This window comes from Neophocaena asiaeorientalis, unplaced genomic scaffold, assembly GCF_003031525.2.
Source record: "Neophocaena asiaeorientalis asiaeorientalis breed wild unplaced genomic scaffold, Neophocaena_asiaeorientalis_V1.1 scaffold254, whole genome shotgun sequence".
Taxonomy (NCBI): Eukaryota; Metazoa; Chordata; class Mammalia; order Artiodactyla; family Phocoenidae; genus Neophocaena; species Neophocaena asiaeorientalis.
In genome coordinates, this window is record NW_020174705.1 from 1140289 (window position 1) to 1160689 (window position 20401).

Here is a 20401-nt window from a genome sequence, read left to right on the forward strand (position 1 = left end):
CTGCAGGGCCGCAGACGGCGCCCGCCGCTCGGGCCGCGGTGACAGGAGCGCCGAGCCCTCCGCCAAGGCGGAGCGTTTCCGGGGTCAAGGTGTGCGCGCGAACCTGTGGCGCGTTCCAGCCCGGGAGAGGACGCACCGCACAAAGAGTGCAAAGCCGCGCGCTGCAGAAGCGCGGGCGCGTTTGGGGGGGTGGCGTGTGATGCCTAGAAATGAAAACAAGTCCGAGCTCTTGCGCCTCCGGAGCTCCGCTCCCAGTTGGTGGGACACTGAGTGTTAGCGCTCCCCTTAACGGGGAGATTTCCTCCCAAGACTGCTTTGTACCAATTGCACGGAGGCTGGAACTGGTAGTTAGGCGAGTAGGAGGAAGGCGAGGCGATGATTAGCTGGGATCATGGTAACGACTAGCACCTGCCCCTAAATCACGGAATTAACTGGTCTGGTTTGTATGATTTGGAAATAAGCTTAGTTCTTCAGTTAGCAAAGTTACTTTTCTGTGTTTGCGGAGCTGGCTTTTGTTGGTCTCCTTTTAAAGCCTGTAGTCGTAAGTGTTTCTTGCTCTTAAGGAAACCGTGCGTTTGGATAGAAAACCTATCCAACAGAAAAGAGAGATGGATCCCAAGTTTGTCCTGACTTGTTTATGGCCTTTCGGGTGGTTTAGGCGTGAATTCTGTATCTTGTTGCACCTTTGTCTGGTGAATCTTGCTGGGGGTTTGGGGCCTTGCTTCAGAAACGGCCTGGGGTCCTGGGAAGTAATGTCAGGAAAGAACAGGGAACTGCACCTGGTCTGGAGTGTCTCCTGAGTGCAGGGTGCCTGCATCAGGTGAAGCCAGTGCCTTCCCCTGGGGAGTTTACGTTTAGGTGAAAAAGACCCATCCGGGCTGCTGATCCTTTATCAGTTTCATCCCCGGCCAACCTGTGGGGTCACAGTGCTATTTTCCGTTTTACAGGTGAGAAGGTTGAGGGTGGTAGAATCCACTCGCCCACATGTGCAGCCAGTAAGTGACTCTGAAGTCTCCTGTCAACTAGAAGAGCGGGTTCAAGTACAGCCCGATCTGGAAGAAGGTGACGGCAGATTTCCAGGGTCTCCCTGGAGAACCCGGGTCCTCCCCTGCAGGCTGTCTTTAGCAGTTCATAGATATCTTATTTTCATATCTTATGATTTTGCTGTTTTAAAGTGTCTAGTAACACTTAACTGCTCCTTAAGTGCCTCTCTGTCATTTGGGGAAGGCAGATTCGATCCTAAGTGCGATTCTGAAGTAGTGGCTCCATGTTGTAATTAAAATGTACCAAATTGGCTGCTTTCTCCTGGGGAGCAGGAGGCCAGGTCTCTGCCTGGGACAGTGCAGGTGTGCACCTGTGGCTGTTTGCCCTGGTGGTGGAAGCGGTCTTTTTGGTTCCCACTCTGGTCCATTGGCACCCCTAAGGAAGGGGCTGCAGGAACTCCTGTGGGGACACCCCCCCCCATTACCATTTGCACCTGAGACAACCACAGCTGGTGCTTGGACAGGGCCTGCAGAGGCAGCTTTGTCCGTTGTCAGCAGAAGAGGTGGCCTGTGGCAGGGTCCTGGCATGCGGTCAGCATACAGGCGGTGCTCAGGATTGCCCTGCTGGCCTCTCCTGCGTCCTGGCCCAGCCCTGCCCCTCCAGAGCCGCCCGAGTACTGGCTTGCCCATTCCGGAATCCACGGATCCTCGGTGTCCAGAGTGCTGCCCTGGGGCTCCAGAAACCAGTCTTGATGCCTGGCCGAGCGCAGACTCGGGAACCTCACGCCAGCTGCTTGTCTTCTGCTGCTGAACTTCTGCGTTCATTAGTTGAGAGGTGGCCGCCAGCCTATGCTGCGTGCTCTGCCCTGGCTGGTGAGGGGCTTGCTGTGGACATCCTCCACATCCCTCAAGCCCCGTGTGGGGGGGTCGTTCCCACCAGCCCTGGGGATGAGGTGGGGTTGAGTCCTATTTAGAAGAGCCATTTGAAGGGTTTGAGAAAGTCTCAGGAATGAAGGTTTTACAGTTTTACAGACTTTGGGGTTACTGCCCTAGCCTCCGACAAGAGAGTCTTAAAGACAAAAGCGGCTGGCGCTCTCCTGTGCCCTGATCTGCTGTATCTCCCCGCCTCCCTCAAGCAATCCCAGGCCCTCAGGACCAGTGCCCACCCTTCCAGCTCTTTCTTATGTTCCTGCACTAAGCCCATTGCTGCAGGCTGTGTCCAGGCAGCCACCTGACCACCATTAGGACCCAGGTGCCGCCTGTCTCCTAGTCGTCCTGCTTTGTGTCTCCTGGCACCTAGCACTTCTCCCCATGTCAGCCTTCCGGGCAGCGACACTCACCATTCCTCAATTTATGTTGCATGAATGAATGAAAATAGCAGATAGAAGTGTGCCATCCAGGGAAGGAGATCCTAGACGTGTTACTGACGGTCGGGTCCACGGATGGCTAGGAAGCGGGCAGACCAGAGCTCTGGGGTTGGGGGTGGCAAAGAGAAATTCTGTTTTGGGTGCAGGCCTGGTGTTACTTGTCTTGGACTTAATCTTGAGGTTGGGCAAGGTTATAGCCTTTTGGAAGGTGTGCTTGGGTCAGAGTGCTACCAGGGCAACAGCTCCTGTCACCATGCCTGCTGAGTGGGGGGCTTTGATTTTTTTATATATATAAATTTATTTATTTTTGTCTGTGTTGGGTCTTCGTTGCTGCACGCGGGCTTTCTCTAGTTGTGGTGAGCTGGGGCTACTCTTGGTTGTCGTGTGTGGGCTTTTCATTGTGGTGGCTTCTCTTGTGGAGCACGGGCTCTAGAGTGCAGGCTCAGTAGTTGTGGTGCAGGGGCTTAGTTGCTCCGCAGCATGTGCTCGATCAGGGCTCGAACCCATGTCCCCTGCATTGGCAGGCGGATTCTTAACCACTGTGTCACCAGGGAAACCCGGGCTTTGATTTTTGACCCTCGCTTTTTTTCATGATGACATGAGTATATGTGTTTCTTGATGACAACACATCCCGTTGCTCTGGTGTTTTGCAGTAACTCACCCCACTTCCTGAGACCTGGGCTCGTGGGTGATGCTGGAGGCTGCGGTGGCCATCCTAAACCCGCCCTCCCCGCCAGCGATGCTTACTTCTTGGGGAGTCATCCAAGAGCCAGATCCCCGCAGAGTTCCTGGCTCCATGGGGCCACTGGGCCTGGGGACATGCCCTTGTAACCAGCACCCAGTGAGGTAGCCGCCCAGGGCCCCACTGATCGGCTGGTCTGCTGTTGCATTGTTGACCTGACTCCACCTCTCCTGCAGGAACGTGGGCGTGTTTGTGTTGTTTGAGGCCTGGGGGCAAAGTGTCCCAGCAGATGCTGCAACAAGGTTTTGATTTGGATTGCTGGAGCACTTGGGGGTCAGCCTTAGCCAAGGGAGGGGGCTGCAGGAGTGAGTATGAGGCAGGGGCTGCAGAGAGGAGCAGCCCTCCTGCCGGAAGTGGGAAGACCCCCTGGGTTTGAGTTGAGGCTTCTCCCTCAGTGGGCAGGTTACTTCTGATCTTCCCTTCTCAGGTCTAAAACAGGTTTGGTGGTCCCCAACTCTGGGTCAGGGCCGGCACAGCTGGGAAGCACGGCTGGTTTCCAGTTCTGTCTTTGGCAGAAGTTTGTTCTTCTGTGCCTGGTTGAGAGCTGTGTTGTGGTTGCGGAGGGTGCCCCATGTTGTCCTAGGGAACTCGAGGTGCTGGACCTCTTCCCTGCCAGAGGTGCAGAGGGGGCCTGTCCCCGGGCCCTCCAGTGCAAGCCTGCAGGGTGGGGGCAAGCCACCGGCCATGCACGTGTAGGATACACTCTCTTCGGTCTTGTTAAAGGCTTGCTTAATGGAAATACTTGATTCAGGGTATCTTTAATGTTCCCATGGACTCTGAAGACCAGCAAACACACTTGGGGTCAAATTCTTCAGCAAGTTTTCAGGTCTTAGTTGTGGCGTGTGGGCTTAGTTGCCCCGCGGCATGTGGGACCTTAGTTCCCCCATCAGGGATCGAACCCGCATCCTGTGCATTGGAAGGCAGATTCTTAACCACTGGATCATCAGGGAAGTCCCTAAGGGTCACGTTCTCGTGGGCAGGAGGAGGCTGAGGGCAGCAGGGGTTATGATAGAGTGCCACATGCCTGGTCTGGTCCGGTCTGCGTGCTGCGTGAGCAGCACCTGGGAGATGGGCTGACAGCTCCGGGCAATGAATCTGAATGGCTGATGCCGCCAAGCCCTGAGGGTCTGTGGTCCAGAGGTGCAGGGGAGCCGATATTCAGGAGAGACCAGGAGTTTGCGTAGCTTGGCTGCAGGGCCTGCTCCCCCTTTTGTTGACTTTCCCAAAGTCACTGGGAGACAGGTCTTGGCCCACTCACAACAGGTGGAGTGGCAGCGGCTCCTAGGGTGGGGCTGTAGGATGAGAAAGTGGCAGGGGCCAGGGAAGGCCTGAGCCCCCAGGCCTGGTGACAGGTGGGTCTTTTGGATGCTGGTGGGAGCGGGGGTGCTGCCTCTGGACTTGTGCAGCCCCCACCCCTTGCATGGTTAAACTGCTCTCTGCCCAGGGCTGCCTCCCTCTTGGTTGCCTTCCAGGACCAGGGCTCTCCTCCTGGCCGGGCATGAGTCTAGATTCTGAGCCCCCGATTCTGGGCCGGAGGCCTGCCAGCACCCCCACGTCCCTGCACCGGGAAAGGGGAGTGCTCAGAGACTGCCCCTCCCAGGTCTCGGGCCCGCGCTCTGGACATCCCCGTCTTGTCCCTGCCTCTGCTACGGAGTCTGGTGGAATTGGGGTACCTGTCACTCCAGCAGGTGCACAGGACAAAGAGGGCAGGGCTAGTGGGCAGGTGGCTGCTGCGAGTGCATGGCGCCCCTCCCCACGCAGCACCTGGCAGCTGTGTGACCTGGGCCTGGGGCTTTGCTTCTCTGGAGCTCTGTGTCACCATGAAATGCAGGTCACAGCGCATGCCATGGGGGCCTGGGGATGGGAGACCCGCTTCCTGTTCCCTGGTGAGCTGCCTGCACCAGGAGGCTGGGAGCACCCCCCCCCACCCCAGGGTGGGGGGAGCCGTGACAGCTTGTCCAGAGCGGCGTGTGGGGCCGGGTGGGAACCTTGGTTTCCCTGCTTCTTGGAAGCGAGTCTGTTGGGCTGGGCTGGGCACGGGGTGAGGGGGCAGAGGGCCCACAGCTGCCGGTGCTCATCGCACACTCTGCCCATCTCTTCTAGGGACGCAAACATGTCGGGGATCGCCCTCAGCAGACTCGCCCAGGAGAGGAAAGCTTGGAGAAAAGACCACCCATTTGTAAGGAAAGCTTTACTTCTGCGTGTGGCAGGGTGATGGTTTCCCCTTGACAAGAACGTCAGGTCCCTGCGGGTCGGCCATTTGGCCTCTGGGCTGATGCTGGCGGGTTTATCCCGGGAGCAGGGAACCGGCTGCCACGGCGCTGATGTGCCCTGTGTTGTTTCCTCTCAGGGTTTTGTGGCCGTCCCAACAAAAAATCCCGACGGCACGATGAACCTCATGAACTGGGAGTGCGCCATTCCCGGGAAGAAGGGGGTAAGAGGGGCTGCCCCCCTTCAGAAGGACTCAGGTTCAAGTGTGTGTGATGATTGTGATGGTCACGCGGGCCGTGGTCCCATCCCCTGGCCAGGGGGACAAGGTTAGGGTGACATGTGGCCCTCCGGGCAGTCTTAATTCAGAAAGAAGCTGGGCTCTAGCAGATGGGGAGGGGTGGCGTCATGCAGCCCCCCTGCCACGTCCCAGGAGCAGGAGGAGCCCTGGAGGGGGTGGAGGGGGGCTGAGGTTGAAGCAACCTGGACATGGTGATGCTCTGGGGCGCGGGGGGTGTGGGTCTTGAGCCTGGGACACCTGCAGATCCTTAGACACAGAGGCCCGGCATCAGCCACCTAAGACAGCTATGTGGGGCCCCGCGTGTCCTGCACTCATGGGCCACGGTGCTGCCTCCTCTGCTCACCTGAGTGTGCCTGGGTCCGTTAGGACTGGCACGTTGGAAGCATTTGGGAGGGAGGGTCTCTTCTTGGGTGAACTGGAAGGAAGGAGGAGACTCCTGAGGTGTCTGGGTGATGACAGGGCTTCATCGTCTCCATTTTCTCCTACCCATGGTTGTAAGCATACAGCAGTAGGCCTGGGGGTGGCGGGTGGGGAGGGGTGTTGGGCCGTGGAACTGGGAGGTTGCCCAGGGACCCATGGGACCTGAGGGAGGAGCCTCACAGAGCCGCCAAGTCTTCACTGTACCCACTCAGTGTCGGCGGGAGCCCCCTAGGGCCTCCTGTCTCTCCAGGGAAGGCCCTTGCCAACTCGGGGGTCATGGAGGCCCCAACAGTCCTGCTAGTGGGCTGTGAGCCATTAGGAGCTGCCTCTGGGGGGCCCTCACCATCCTGGGGTGCAGCTGGAGCAAGCTCCTTGCCCTTCCTGGGCCCAGCCCGCCGCAGAGACCCGCAGCACACCTGATCACAGTTTTATTTCCCAACAGACTCCGTGGGAAGGAGGCTTGTTTAAACTACGGATGCTGTTCAAAGACGATTATCCATCCTCACCTCCGAAATGTAAGTAGAATGCAGTCCTCAGAAGTCGGTCGGCTTCTGCCTGTTCCTTCAGAGAGCTTGGGCCTGTGGAGCTTCAATTATGTCCTGCTCTGCTCCTGGGGTGGCTCCAGGGACTCTGATCCCTGGGGCTGGCTGTGGATTTGAGTCTGTTTGTACCCCCAGTGGCTAGAGGTGCACATAATAGGCCCAGTCTCAGACCCAGAATCAGCTCTCATCACTGGGAGGTGGGCCCTCAGTGCCACCAAGTTCCAGCCCTGGATGGGATGGACATGCAGAAGGACAGCGGTCCAGAGCCTCACCCCCCAGAGGGTTTTGTTGCCTGTTAGAATTTGATACTTATGTGGTGCAGCGTGTGCATCCTGGGTGGATAGCGTGCTGAAGTCTCCAGAGAAAGCGGCAGGAAGAAAGGGCCAGGGCTGCATCTGAGATAGTGCAGTGGCCAGACCATCAGAGCACATTTCAGCAAAACTCAGAAAGGACCCCAGGTCCCTCCCCTTTTGTAGCTGGAAATGAGCAAATGCTATCTGTGTGTGGTTAATTGGGTGTTTTAACGTATGCCCCAGCATGTGAAGAGTGCCCCCAGCACCAAGACTGTGTCAGCGTTCACTCTGGTGGTCAGTAATTCAAGATGTCTATTATAAAGGCACAACCAGAAGAATTTCTAAAGCTAACAGTTAACCACTGGGATGGAGACTTATTTCATTTGGGGTGGTTCTTTGCTGTTTGAATTTTTTTGCCACGTGCAGGTATTACCTTAAAGAATGTCTTTAATCAGGGACTTCCCTGGTGGCGCAGTGGTGAAGAATCCGCCTGCCAATGCAGGGGACATGGGTTTGATCCCTGGTCTGGGAAGATTCCACATGCTGTGGAGCATCTAAGCCCATGTGCCACAACTACTGAGCCTGCACTCTGGAGCCCATGTGCCTGGAGCCCGTGCTCCGCAACAAGAGAAGCCACCGCAATGAGAAGCCCGCACACTGCAATGAAAGAGTAGCCCCCTCTCGCCGCAACTAGAGAAAGCCCATGCCAGCAACAAAGACCCAATGCTGCCCCCAAAAAATTTTAAAAAGTACCTTTAATCAAGAAATGAGACATTGTAGCTATACGTTCATCACTTCTATTCTACATTGTATTGGAATTCCAAGAAGATAGAGCCAGACAAGAAAAAGAAATCCCAGCAGAAGAACTGGAAGACAAGACTGCAGACAATCTTTCCCTGAGTCTAAGATTGCTGAATAAAAGACTAATTCACAAAATTTTTTATTTAATTTAAAAGAGGGGGGACTTCCCTGGTGGTCCAGTGGTAAAGAATCCACATTCCAATGCAGGGGACATGGATTTGATCTCTGGTCAGGGAACTAAGATCCCACATGCCGTGGGGCAGCTAAGCCCGTGCACCACAACTACTGAGCCTGCGTGCCGCAAACTACAGAACCTACGCCCTCTGGAGCCCGCGTGCCACAGCTAGAGAGAGAAAACCTGCACACCACAACTAGAGAGAAGCCTGCATGCTGCAACGGAATATCTTGCATGCCCAACAAAGATCCCACGTGCTGCAACTAAGACCCAGTGTAGCCAAAAAAATAATAAATATAAATTTAAAAGGGAATCCTCTGGTCCAGCTTTCACTGCCAACGGCGTGGGTTCAATCCCTAGTCGGGGAACTAAGATCCCACAAGCCCCAAGGCGTGGCCAAAAAAAAAAAGATCTCTCCGCTGAAAATGATCAGACGTTTCTGCAAGGATCAGGGGCAGCCTTGATCCCTGGCAGGACAGGCCGTGTGCACAGCTCGGAAGACTGAGTGCATGTGCCTGTTCTCTCCCAGCTCTTCTGCAGGTTCAGTGTGATCCCAGTCACAACACAAGCAGACTTTTTTGGAAACTGTCACGCAGACTCTAAAATGCAGGAAATGCAGGGTGCTGAGAACAGCCATGCCCAATCTGTGGGGGGAGATTGTGAGGCCTAGGCTGAGGCCGCTTGGGTGAGGAGAGCACCCAGACCTGTAGGACGGCAAGATGGAAAGTGGGCCGAGATCTGCTGCAGGGACACTGAGACACAGGCCTGCAAGGCAGAGTCCAGAGAGGCCAGCCGTATACAAGCTTGGCTGATGACAGAGGCGACTCTGGGAGGCATGGGGGGCCCAGTGGAAGGAGAGCTCGCTGTCCTGCGGATCTTGGTGCCCGGTGGGAAGTACAGCTGTGGAGGAGACGGGAGGACCTCTCCATCACGTGGGCGGGCTGAGAGCACTTTAACCATAAGGAGAGAAAGGATGAGCTGGACTGCATTTAAATCAAGACCATCTCCTCATCAGGAGACACCAGTGAGAGTGAGGAGAGAGATGGGATGTGTTTGTCAGTTCTCGTTCCAAATACATCAAGAGCATTTGCACTTCAGTGAGAAAGGGCAAACCGCCATTAGCTCAGGCCCTTCCCAAAAGAGGCTCTTCACCCAGCCAGTGGGCACAGGGGAAGGTGCCTGACCTCATCACCAGACACTGCAAGTGACAACCCAGCGGGAACAGGCAGGCAGTGGGGAGGGAGGGGCCCAGCTCTAGAGAGCACTTCTCTCAGAAAGCTCTCGGTTTGTCTACTGAGGCTACACTTAACACCTGCCCTGGTGCAAGTGTGCACACCGAAAGGCCTGGGTGGCGTGTGTCTGGAAAAAGCTGGGGGCAGTGCAGGTGTCTGTTCACAGTAGAATGGACAGATGAACCGTGGGACAGTCTGCAGCAGAGAGAAGGAAGAGTCTGAGTGTTCGTGACATGAGTGAGTCTCCCAGATGCCAAGGAGCTGGACCAGGTTCCGTTTGTGGAGGTCAGCAGTCCATGTGATTGCAGTGTTAGGAGTCAGGAGGGTGACCTGGTGCAGAGGGAAGGCAGCCAGTCACCTGAGATGGGGGTGAGGGGCTGGGGGGTGCTGGGAGACAAATAACAAAGGGCCTGTGTCCTACGTACATAAAGAGCATCTGCAAGTCAACAAGAAAAGCGTGTGAGAGGTTTAAAGAAGAGCTTCTCCAAAGAAGCAGCAAGTGCGTCGCAGGGAGTGAAAGGAAAATGCAAATCAGAACCATGAGAGGCAGCCACTGTCATCAGGGTGGCTGAATTCCATGGCTGACACCACCAGGGGCTGGCAAAGTCACAAAGCGTGGGAACATGCAGACCCTGCTGGCAGCATGTAAGTTGATATAGCCGCTGTGGAAATGAGCAGTATCTACTCAAGTTCAACATGGACACCTTACAACCCTGCATTTTCACATTGTGTGCACTAGAATTCACGTTCAGGAATGTTTCCACCTTCAGTTGTAGTAGCTCAGATGTGCACCTACGGTGGGGTGGGCAAGTCCATGGGCAGCTTCTCCCAGCGAGGCCTGTGTGGCAGCAAGGTGCAAACTGACCCCTGGGTGTAGAGCTGTGAGTCCTGGTCTGGGGGCGGGGCGGGTGTACAAGTTGGGATAATGAGGCAGGTGAGGGAGGGAGTTTTCTGGAAGCTGTTGGTATGAGTGGGTGTGTTCATTTTTGGTAATTCATCAAGTGTACTAGCTGAACTTTTCTGGGTATAATTAAATAATGTTTTAAAAATCAAGAGAAAGGGGGAAAGCGCCCAGATGAGAGAAAAACACACATTAGGTGAGTTAACGGACCCTGGGTGGGGCTCAAAATGGCAATTTTTTCCTGCCTTTTTTTTTTTCCTTTATTATTTTTGTCCGTGTCACAAGGCATGCAGGATCTTAGTTCCCCAACCAGGGATTGAACCTACGTCTCCTGCAGTGGAAGCGCAGAGTCCTAACCACTGGACCATCAGGGAAGTCCCTGCTGCTCTCTGCTCTTTTATGTTTTCAAATTTCCTATATGTATTCTTTTTTATTTTTATTTTTTAAAAAGAAAATTAACTTTTTTTGCTTTGTGTTATTTTGTTTTTGAAGGAAGAATGTGGGGTCATAAAAGCCTCTGTTTTGAAGCAGGATGATCTGCTTTGAAAATGGCCACTTGTTTGGAAGGGCCTCTGAGTTTCTGCCCTTGGCCTTCCCGCAGGACCCTCCTCACCTGCTGCAGTGGCCCCTTCCCATTTTCCTGAGTCAGGCCACAGCCCAGCTGGAAGGACATGGGGGCAGCCATCTGGGGCTCTGTGCTCTGAATGCCAGCTACCCCGGGTGGGGTCCTGGGAGCACGTGGCTTCCCCTCTGAGTCTGTCAGGAAGGTGGCTGCTTACTCCTCCCACCTCAGGGCCAGTTTCGTTTTTCTAAGTAGTTCTTGGCCAGGTGCCTGGTGACCAGCCGGGTGCCCCAGTGTAGGGGGAGAGGCCCCGTCGGGGCAGGACATTACTTGGTAGGAAGACACCTGCCACCAGAAACATGTTTCTTTCATTCCCTTTGCTCCAGGCAAGTTTGAACCGCCGTTATTTCATCCAAATGTGTACCCCTCAGGCACAGTGTGCCTGTCCATCCTGGAGGAAGACAAGGACTGGAGGCCGGCCATCACGATTAAGCAGGTATGGAGTGCGAGCTCCCTCCACCCTTCAGGGCCCGAGGGCCAGTGATCCTCCATCCCGGGAAAGTTTGCCTTTCAGCCCGCTGGCCTCATCTTGCTGTGTTTGTTTTGTTTCTTACGCAGATCTTATTAGGAATACAGGAACTTCTAAATGAACCAAATATCCAAGACCCAGCTCAAGCAGAGGCCTACACGATCTACTGGTTAGTAGCAATCCAGCCCCGTTTGCTGCAACTTCTTCTTGGCCTCCCTGAAGTCTGGTCTAGGCTGCCCCTGACAGCCTGGCTGGGAGGCAGCGGTAGGGGGTGGTGAGACATGGCAGCCGGGCTGTCCTGCAGCCAAGGGATCTGCGTGTGCAGAAACAGGTGACCCGCGGTGGGGTGGGTGTCAGGAAGCCGAGCTCAGGTGTTGGCCACTTTGTGTCTGAGCTGTGGCCGGGCCAGCCCTGGGACTCTGGTCCAGCTCAGAGGGAACATCCCCCTGACTGGGGCCCTGAGGGAGGGATGTCCAACAACCCAGCTCAACCAGGGACCTCAGATCTCCTGCTGCTCTCCCCATCTCGAGCCCCTCTTCCTGGTCCCGCCTGGGTGTGGTGCCTCCAATGGGGGTGGTCAGGGGGGGCGTGATGATCAGGTTGCTCTTGGCCACCCAGCTGCTGTGATCCCTACCCCCCCACCCCCCAGTGCCAGGCGTCCACTCCATGCCTGGCCCTTCCCCGCATGGCACGTGGGTCCTGCGTCCACTCTCCGTGATGAGGGAGGAGGCCTGGTATGACGTAATTGGGGTGAGCAGTGGTTAAACGTGGCGTGTGAGCCTGTGGTCCTCCCCAGGCTGGTCTGGACGGGGCCTTAAGCTAGTCTGGGGCTCTGACGTCCATTGCTCCATCTGCCGATGTTCAGAAACCCAGGCCCACACCTGAGGGGAATTGGGGAACGGAGAGTAGCATTTTCTGAGAACAGTGCCCAGGTGCCCCAGTGGCCTGGGACCCAAGGGGCTGGCCCTCGGGAGAGGCCAGGCAGGGGCCTGTCCCTTCCTGGAGGGCATCTGGAGTGGGAGGTGGAGGGTAAAGCAGAGGCTGAGACTGTGCTGGGGCTGCTCTGAGCAGCCGGCACCCCAGCTGTTGCGAGTCCACCTGAGAGAAGCACCACGTTGCAGGAGAGGTATTTCTCTTCCCAAGATGGCTCAGGTCTCTGGGCCCAGCCCAGTGTTGTCTAAGGGCAGAAGAACCCCCCGGCAGGGCCAAGGTCCCAGAGCCCCCTGGCCCACCCCCTCCGGACTTCAATCTGGCCTCTTCCCTGGGGCTTCCCGCCAGGGGGCATTGCTCAGTGGCTCAAGTGGAGCGTCAGCGACTCCTGCCCTGACCTCAAGCTGGGCGCTGTGTGCTTTCACTGCCGCGCCCCGTTGGCCCTGCACCCTTTGTAAATAAGGCCACTGGGGTACTCGTTTGAGCTGAGTCCTTGCGACAGAGGCGTGTGGCCCTCAAGCCCGAGATGTCTCCTTGCTGCTCATAGAGCAGAGCCGGGGTTTCCTGGGTTCTCTGTGTTGGTGGCAGCGGCGTGTGGCCGAGGTACCATGGGACACTGCTCTGCACCGTCAGGCACCGAGGCTCTTCTGGTTGTGTGGTCGGTGCTGGCCCAGGCTGGTGGGGTCTGCCTGCTTTCCCACCTTGCTCCCAAAAGGTCACAGGGCACGTCCTACACTGGCAGGTGCCTGCAGCCCCGTCCCGGCCTTCACTTGGTCAGTGGCTGAGCTGGACTTGGCTGTTCCGCCCACTCCTTCCAAAGCTCCCTGGCCACTGCCTCCGCCCTGGGGCTGTGGTGGCCTGGGCTTGACACAACACTGGGAGCCAGGGTCGAAGGTTAGGGGCCAGGGGTGGGTGTGCTCAGACCACTGTAGGCGCTGGTCCCATGACCTCACTCTCCAGCTCTCAGGGCCACACCAGCCTCCTTGGCGCTGGGCCAGCACAGGGCGCACCAGCAGCTCTGCCTCTCCCGCTGCTGGCGCTGCAGCCGTTCCCCAGGGAGGCCACAGGCAGGGTCCTGGGCACTGGAGCCGTCAGCGCCATGATGCAGCTGAGGAGCTTCTGCCACCCCGTGCCTGGGCTGTGGTTATAGCTGGGCCTCAGGCCGTGGGCTGTGTTCTGAGGGGCCTCGCTGGTTGCACAGCACAGCTTGGAAAGACCCCTCACTTTCTTAGCGGGGGCTTTGCACACCTTCGTGAGGGTCATTGACCAGCCCCAGCACTGGGTGTCCAGGAACCCTGTCTGCAAATATCTCCTCTCGGGGCGATGCACATTGGCCCCTTTTACCAGCGGTGGTTCTCACCCTAGAGCCCCAGCTGGGGTCCTGCCTGGCTGCCGTAAGCTGCTCGCACCTTCTCCCATGGTACTGAGAGCCGAGGGCAAACCCCCCAGAGGTTTGTGTCTGGTTTTGAAGCAGATGGTACTGGGAGATCTGTTTCCTCCAGTGACGAGTATGATGGATGCTGCCTCAGAGGTAGGGAAAGAAGCTGCTGGTCACTGGCTAGACCGGCAAACCCACAGGGCTCACCCTCCTCCCAGTTTGGCCCAGGACCGGTGCCCCCGAGACCTCCTCGCTCATGCGCTCCAGGCTTCCTGGGCGCCCTCGGGCAGCGGCTGCACATGCTAACATGTCTCTCTTTTGACCTCCTCAGCCAAAACAGAGTGGAATACGAGAAAAGGGTTCGAGCACAAGCCAAGAAGTTTGCTCCCTCATAAGCAGCGACCTGTGGCATCATAAAAAGGAAGGGATTGGTGTGGCAAGAACTTGTTTACAAAATTTTTGCAAATCTAACGTTGCTCTCTACAATTACTGGTCACCTGGGGAGGGTTGGGCGGGCGCCATTTTCCATTTCCGCCACTGGTACAGTCTTGGCTCGCTGAATCGCCCAGTTTTTCATACAGGGTCTCTTCCTTCAGTCTTTTGTATTTTTGATTGTTATGTAAAACTTGCTTTTATTTTAATATTGATGTCAGTATTTCAACTGCTGTAAAATTATAAACTTTTATACTTCAATGAGTCCCAAGGAGCTAGTTCCTTTGCTCGCGGATGCAGGCATGCTTCACGCCGTCTAGAGCTGCACTTAGCCTTCAGCTGGCTGCACGAAACAGAAAATCAGACCTGCCCCGCCCCACTGCCTCCTCTCCCAGAGCCCGGCTTGTGTTGCTTACGAGCCTCAGATCCACAGTCAGCCAGCGTTGCGTTTCCGCATCACTTCCTTTGTGTTTATATGGCGTTTGTCTGTGTTGCTGTTTAGAGTAAATAAACTGTTTATATAAAGGTTTTTGTTGCATTATCATCATTAAAAGTGAGGAGGTGACCTCCGTGTGCCCAGCACCCCCCACTCGGCCCCATCCTCTGTAAATAGTGCTGTGTATTCTGTCCCCCCGATGCCAGTGCTCTGGGTTGCAGAGTGCTAGAGAGTTCTGGTCTGGTCAGGTTGGAACTGGCATCGAGACCTTTGTAAAGCTCGCACCGCCTGGGCCATCAGGAGGACAAGATGCCTAACCCAGGCCAGGCGGGCCCGGGGAGGACTGCCATTCAAGCAGCTCGCCCCCTCAGTGCCATCGCAGGCGGCTGAGGATGGCGGACCCCTGACAGTGGAGCCCAACCTGCGGGTGAGGCGTGTGGCCTCCTCTTGCCCAGCAGCGCCCTGGCCTCAGCAGCTGCCCCAGCCTCTACGTGTAGCACCTGCGCCATCCCTCCCCGCAACTCCCACCAACCCCCACTCCTGTGCTTGCACATCAGTGTCCATGTGTCCCCGCCAGACGCAGGTGGTCCTGGCACCAGGACACCCTGAAAGAGCAGCAACCGGCCACCGCCTGCCCCTCAGGCTCTTCCCTTTTCCTGAAGCATCTGATCCTGCTCTGCCTGGAGGCTGCTCTCCTCAAAGCACCGCGGATGAGGCCGCTGAAGCTGCAGAACTTCCTTGACATCCTCGACGCTGTCGGAGTGGGCCTGGGTCCCGGTTCAGCAGGAGGTGCCGAAGATGGAGCCAGGAAGTGGCAGAGGGGGCCGGGCCCGTGTCCTGCACCCCAGCACTGCCAAGGCGGGTACTTGGCCTCCGGGTCCCAACGAAGCCTGGAGCCGGCCTGCCCTCCCACCCTGAGGACCCTTGCTGGGGGACCCCTGCACCTGTGGCTCCGGCCCACAGACCCAGGGGCAGGATGATCCCCATAGGAGCTCGAGGAGGACTGGTCACCCGGGCCCCTGGTCAAGAAGGGCCAAGGCTCGCCTTGAGAAACACGTGGCCTGGCAACAGGATCGTGGTGGAAGTTGGGGGCCCCTGAGCCCACAGCACCTGTGGCTCAAGGCCCCAGTGCCTTCCCAGCTCACTGAGCTGGATGTGTCGAGCTGCTGAGCTCCCAGTTTGATGTCCACAATGTGTTGGGCACAGAGGGCCTTCGGGGGATCCAACGGGTTGTGTATTTGTAGCCTCTCCCAGAATGTCTTATTTTGTAATGACTGAACTACTCTTAGTAATAGTTATACATGTATATGGTTAATATATATGGAAATTCAATATATTTTCTAGTTAAAGCATTCTAAAGTAATCAGTGTTTCTAGCAAATTGTCGTGACTTCGGCTAATGAAATGTCCTTTTGTGCCACAGTCCTTGGCTTAACAAAGATGTGAATCTTGTAACACAAGAACTATGAAATGCGATGATTCTGTTTCTACTGTAAGGGAAGAGCGTGTGTTCCCAGCATGAGGCGCCTAATAATTAGTAAGGAATTGTGGGCTATAGATTAACCACTGTATCTAAAAATCCTCTAATTAAAACATTTCCACTAACTGCCGCCTGCAGGGTGTCCTTTTCCTGCTCCGTCCACACAGGCTGCCTCATGCTCGGTGTCAGGGGGGCCAGGCTGGCCAATTCCAGGGTCCTGTGCTGCTGGCCCAGGAGCTGCTGGAGCCGCCTCCTCCCTCGGCTTCCAGCATCAGATGCTCAGTGACCCGCAAGTGGCAGAGGGTGACATTCCCTAGAGCCAAGTTTGAATCCCCCCGTCTGTGCCTCTGAGGCTGGGGCGTGGGCAGCCAAGGCTGGGCCCACATCCTGCACTGACCCCTGGCCCTGTCCCCTGAGTCTCGCCTGTACCTCCCTGGCCTGCTGGAGCAGGTTCCCCCCATGGGGACCTCCTCACCGCCAGGGTGGACCTCCCTGGGGCACCAGGATGCCATCCTCACGGTGCCAAGGTGCCTGTGAGCCCTTGGCTCAGACCCTGACCAGGCCCCTGGGACACTGTGCCCAGGACTGGCTCGGGCCAGGCTGTTACATGGGTGCAGAGCAAGGAACCCAGCGTTGGGGCTTCTAGGAGAACTTGACCACAGGTAGGACAAGCTGGGAGCTTATCTCCCCAGGAACCACTCTGCCTGGAGCCCAGATAGGCTCCTGGCTGGGCTCTGGGTCCCTGGGGGTCCCCCCCGGCCTCCCTGGACTGTCCTGGCCGAGTCAGCACCGTGTCCTCACACCTGCCCACCCCCATGAGGCCACCTTGCTCCCTGACCAGGCAGCCCAAAGCCCTCCTACCATACATCAGGCCCTGCCTCCAGTTTGAGCTTGCCATGGTGACGTGTTGCCAGGTTGGAGCCCCCGAGCACTGACTTGGGCCGGCTCCAACTGGTCTAAGTCAACTCCAGCAGGGAGGGGCCCAAGGAGTGCTGGTCCAGATCTGTCCCCAGCCGACCCTGGTGCTGAGCCTGGGGGTGTCCTGCCTCAGTGGTCAGGAGGCTCATCTGGAGGCCTCCAGACTACTGTGACCCCATCTGCAGAGGCCATGGGCCTGGCAGAGGAGCTAGAGCACTGGGTCCCATCCACCCTTAGTTCCTCAGACCCTACGGACTTTGCCACTTGCCCAAAGCCTTGGGCCTCAGTCAGGAAGCTGTTTTATCTGAGCTTTTAGAAGAAAATAATGAGGGAGCAGCAAAAGAAAGTTACAGGGCCCCAGCCTGGGTCCTTCCCTCCCAGCCTCTGCTCTTACAGGTGACTCATCCCAAGGGGGTTTTTCTTGCCTTGAGGAAGGAATCTGGGGCCCCAGAGCCAGGACGAGTGCCTCGGCCTCCTGTGAGCAGAGGGATGTGCATGGAGGAGCCAGGCACCTGACCCATTCCCAGCTCTGCCGCCGGTCGCCTGGGCCTCACGGAGACCTGCAGAGCCCTGGCTGGGCTGCTGCTCTGTCCCCACCCCCAGCCCCATGAAAACCTCGGGCCTGAGGCCCCAGAGCACCCAGCCTGGCACAGGCTCCACCCGCACAGATCCTGGCAGCAGGACCCCCACTGGGCTTCTGGTTAAGTGCCCCAGGCAAGGGGTCACATGTGGGCCAGACCCCCTCTCACCTGGAGCCACCACTTCTGCTGGCAGAACCACCCAGGATAGCACAGGTAATGGGACAGATTCCTGCAGTCCCTCAGGGTCCTCCAGCCGAGGGCAGGCAGGGACCCTGACCCGAATTCCCGGGCTATGTGCCCATGAGTTCCCTGTGATCCACCTCCCTTCCCGCTTTTCCTGCCATTGTCCTCCGACAGGTGCTACGGGGGTCAGAGAGCTGTGGGAGAAGCCTGACTGCTAGGAGGCTGTGCCTGCAATTCCAAGGGCTGCCACCATAGGGCGTGATTTCATGCATTATTAAAAGTGATGGCAGTGCCCTGGACTTACCAGGATGCCTCTCACCTCTGAGGCCCCTTCTCCCTGCCTGTCAGCAGCCATCAGAGTGTTTGCCCAGAGCCTGGTGCTTTTCTCCTGGCCCTAAGAAGGAAAAGCCACTCACCCTGTCTGCCAGACCCTTTCCAGCTGGAAGCTCCATGAGTAAACCCACCTCCCCACAAGACCCACCGAGCCCTGATCCCCATAGGCAGGGTGTCTTGTGCCCTAACTCCTGTGCATGCCCCGAGCTGCCCCCTCACAGCCCGTCAAGCTCAGAACCGCTGTGGGGGGCCTGGGGCAAGGGGGCCAACGTAAATCCTTCAGCTCGAGGCCTGGGGCACAGGCACAGGGCAAGGGGCGTCCCTCCCTGTCCTCTACTGGCTGTGGGATCGCACAAGGATGAGCTTAAACCTCCAACCTGTGGAGGCCAAAACTAAGTCCCTGAAGGAAAGAGACCCTCCCAAGGCCACTGGAGGGTCCTGGGCAATGGTGGCTCCAGTTCCCAACCCCTGTGGACTGGAGGAGCTGCAGCTGACTCTAACCAGCACTTGCTCCTCGGTAAGGCCATCCCCTCCCCCTGCTGAGAGGTGGGCTCTGCTGCTGCTATCTCCGTTTTACTAATGAGGGAAACTGAGGCCCAAGGCAGTGGAGGAGTGTGGCAGGGCAGGAGTCTGACCCAGGAGGTTGGGGGACAATGAAGGGGTCGGCATGAACGGGACCATCATTCCCTCCCCAGGAAATGTTTGTGGAGGGAAGGACCCTGAGGATTATGCTTTCCTGGGGAAACAGAGGCCCAGAGTTGGCTTTGGGACCCAGCCTGTTGCTGTGTAGCCCTGGACAAGCCCTTTCCCCTCTCTGGGCCTCTCTGGGCCTCAGTTTCCCTACCTGCAAAAGAGAGTGGTGAGGCCTCCAGGCGCCCTCTGCCCCGACAGGCTGCGTGGTGTTAGTCTTAGCGGCTGGTGCATCTTCGTGACGTCGCTGGCCCCCAGCCCCTTAGCTCCCCTCAGAGCTTGGGATGGGGGTGTGAGTAGAGGCCCCCTCCACTGGCAGCTGCCCCTCCTAACTTCCTGTTTACAGCAGCTGCAGGCTCTCGTAGGCTCTCTTCTCTTCACCCCAAAGCCATTAGGATCACCATGGCAACCAGGCAGTGTTTGTTCCAACAGGTTGGCAGAACCTGATGCAAGACTGCAGAGGTGGGGGGCATCAGCTTACAAGACCCTGGCTCAGGACCTGCCAAATCCCCAGGGAAGGACATTAGCTGCCCCCAAACCATTCCCATCCCCTGCAGAAGGAAGCCAAGGGGCAGCTGGTGGCACGGGATCCAGGCCCCTCCCCTGCTCACCTGACTCATCTGTCCCAAGCCATTGTGCATTTCCTGAGCACCCCCGCCCCCATCTGCCTGGCTGTGCTGGGTCAGGATGGAAGCAGGGCCTGGGGCCAGAACTTCCAGAAGGAGAACCCACCCTTCAGTGCTGTCTCCCACCCTGCAGGGCTGTCTTCCCCAAACCAGGTGGTTCTGTGTCTTATCCTGCACAGACAGGCACGCATGGCATGGCTGTGAGTCTGGGTCTAGAAATTGAGACAGGTGGTGGCCGCATCCTGGGGTGAGGGGAAGCACCTGGTCTCCTCTGGACTGGGGAGTGAAGAAAGCACAGGTGGGCTGCCTCCCAGCATGCAGCTCTGTTCTGGAACCCTGCTCCTCCAGACTCTGGCCCTCTCCTAAGTTCAGCTGACCCCTGGCCTCCCCAGCGCCAACTGTCTTTTGCCTCTGGGTCTGAGCTGAAGTGGGTTCCAGGTCTGTCTGTTCCCCATCTGGCCTGGAGTACCTCCATTAGAGACGAAGTCTCTGGGGTGAAAACTTATCCAAACCACAGTCTTGATCCCCAAGTAAAAGGTGCTCTGAGGGTCCAGCAGGATCCGCCAAAGGCAGGGCTGGGATACAGGGACCCTGTGCGTCTCTGACAAGTTCAGAACCTCTGAGCAGCCCCCAGGGTTCTCCAAGTGTGGTGGGAGGAGCCTCAGATGATGGGGCCCCAGCCCAGACTTTGGGAATCAGCAGGTCCCGGGTGGGCCGAGCAATCTGTTTTTACAAGCTCTCCAGGTGACCACGGTGCGGTGGAGGGGCACCGAGGATGGGCTGGGAATGGCGCTAGAGGGGGTCCAGAGCATGACGGCGGTTCCAGCCGGAGGGGCAACCCAGCAAGTGACCCAGGATGGGCCATGGGGTCGGTCACCCCAACAGGTGATCAGGATTGTTGTGGGCATCCCGGGTTGGTGCCTGCAGCACCCCCTTGCCCCGGGTGCGGATTGTCCCTTCTGAGAAGAAGAGCGATTAGGCCCGCGGTGGAGGAGTCCTCAGACCAAGATCCGCTCCATGTTTGTGTTGGGGACAGCTCTGGGCTGGTAGGGCGACTTCGGAGATGACTGCGCAGGCTTTCCAGAAAAGTCTGCGCTGCGGACCCGGGCATATCTTGTTCCGTTTCGTCGACTCTGGCTTCCCTGGGGCCCCCAGGAGAGGGTCCTGACGCAGAGCAGATACTGCTCCCGCGCGGCACCCACCTGTGGGTTGACTGACAGCCCCGAACCCCGCCCCTTGGGAGAGGGGGTGCCCGGCAGAGCACGGGGGTCGCAGGGATCCTCGCCCGGCGCCCCTTGCGGCGGGGGCGCGGTGGTGGGATTCAAGGGAGGCGGGGGAGGGGCGGAAGCGAGCCCGGAG

At 57.5% G+C, this 20401-nt stretch overlaps 1 protein-coding gene across 2 annotated transcripts; it reads left to right on the forward strand.

Moving 5' to 3' along the window:
- Nucleotides 1-929: 929 nt before the first annotated feature.
- UBE2I (ubiquitin conjugating enzyme E2 I) lies at nucleotides 930-14325 on the forward strand. 2 transcript variants are annotated; one of them, XM_024759457.1, is made up of 7 exons: nucleotides 930-1062; nucleotides 5196-5271; nucleotides 5443-5526; nucleotides 6464-6536; nucleotides 10914-11023; nucleotides 11146-11225; nucleotides 13696-14325. In XM_024759457.1, exons 2-7 carry the CDS (start codon nucleotides 5206-5208, stop codon nucleotides 13757-13759), a joined length of 477 nt encoding a protein of 158 aa, XP_024615225.1. In that variant the 5' UTR covers nucleotides 930-1062; nucleotides 5196-5205; the 3' UTR covers nucleotides 13760-14325. The 2 variants fall into 2 exon arrangements, with proteins under 2 accessions (XP_024615225.1, XP_024615226.1); XM_024759458.1 differs by lacking the exon at nucleotides 930-1062 and adding an exon at nucleotides 1380-1856.
- The last annotated feature ends 6076 nt before the right edge of the window (nucleotides 14326-20401 follow it).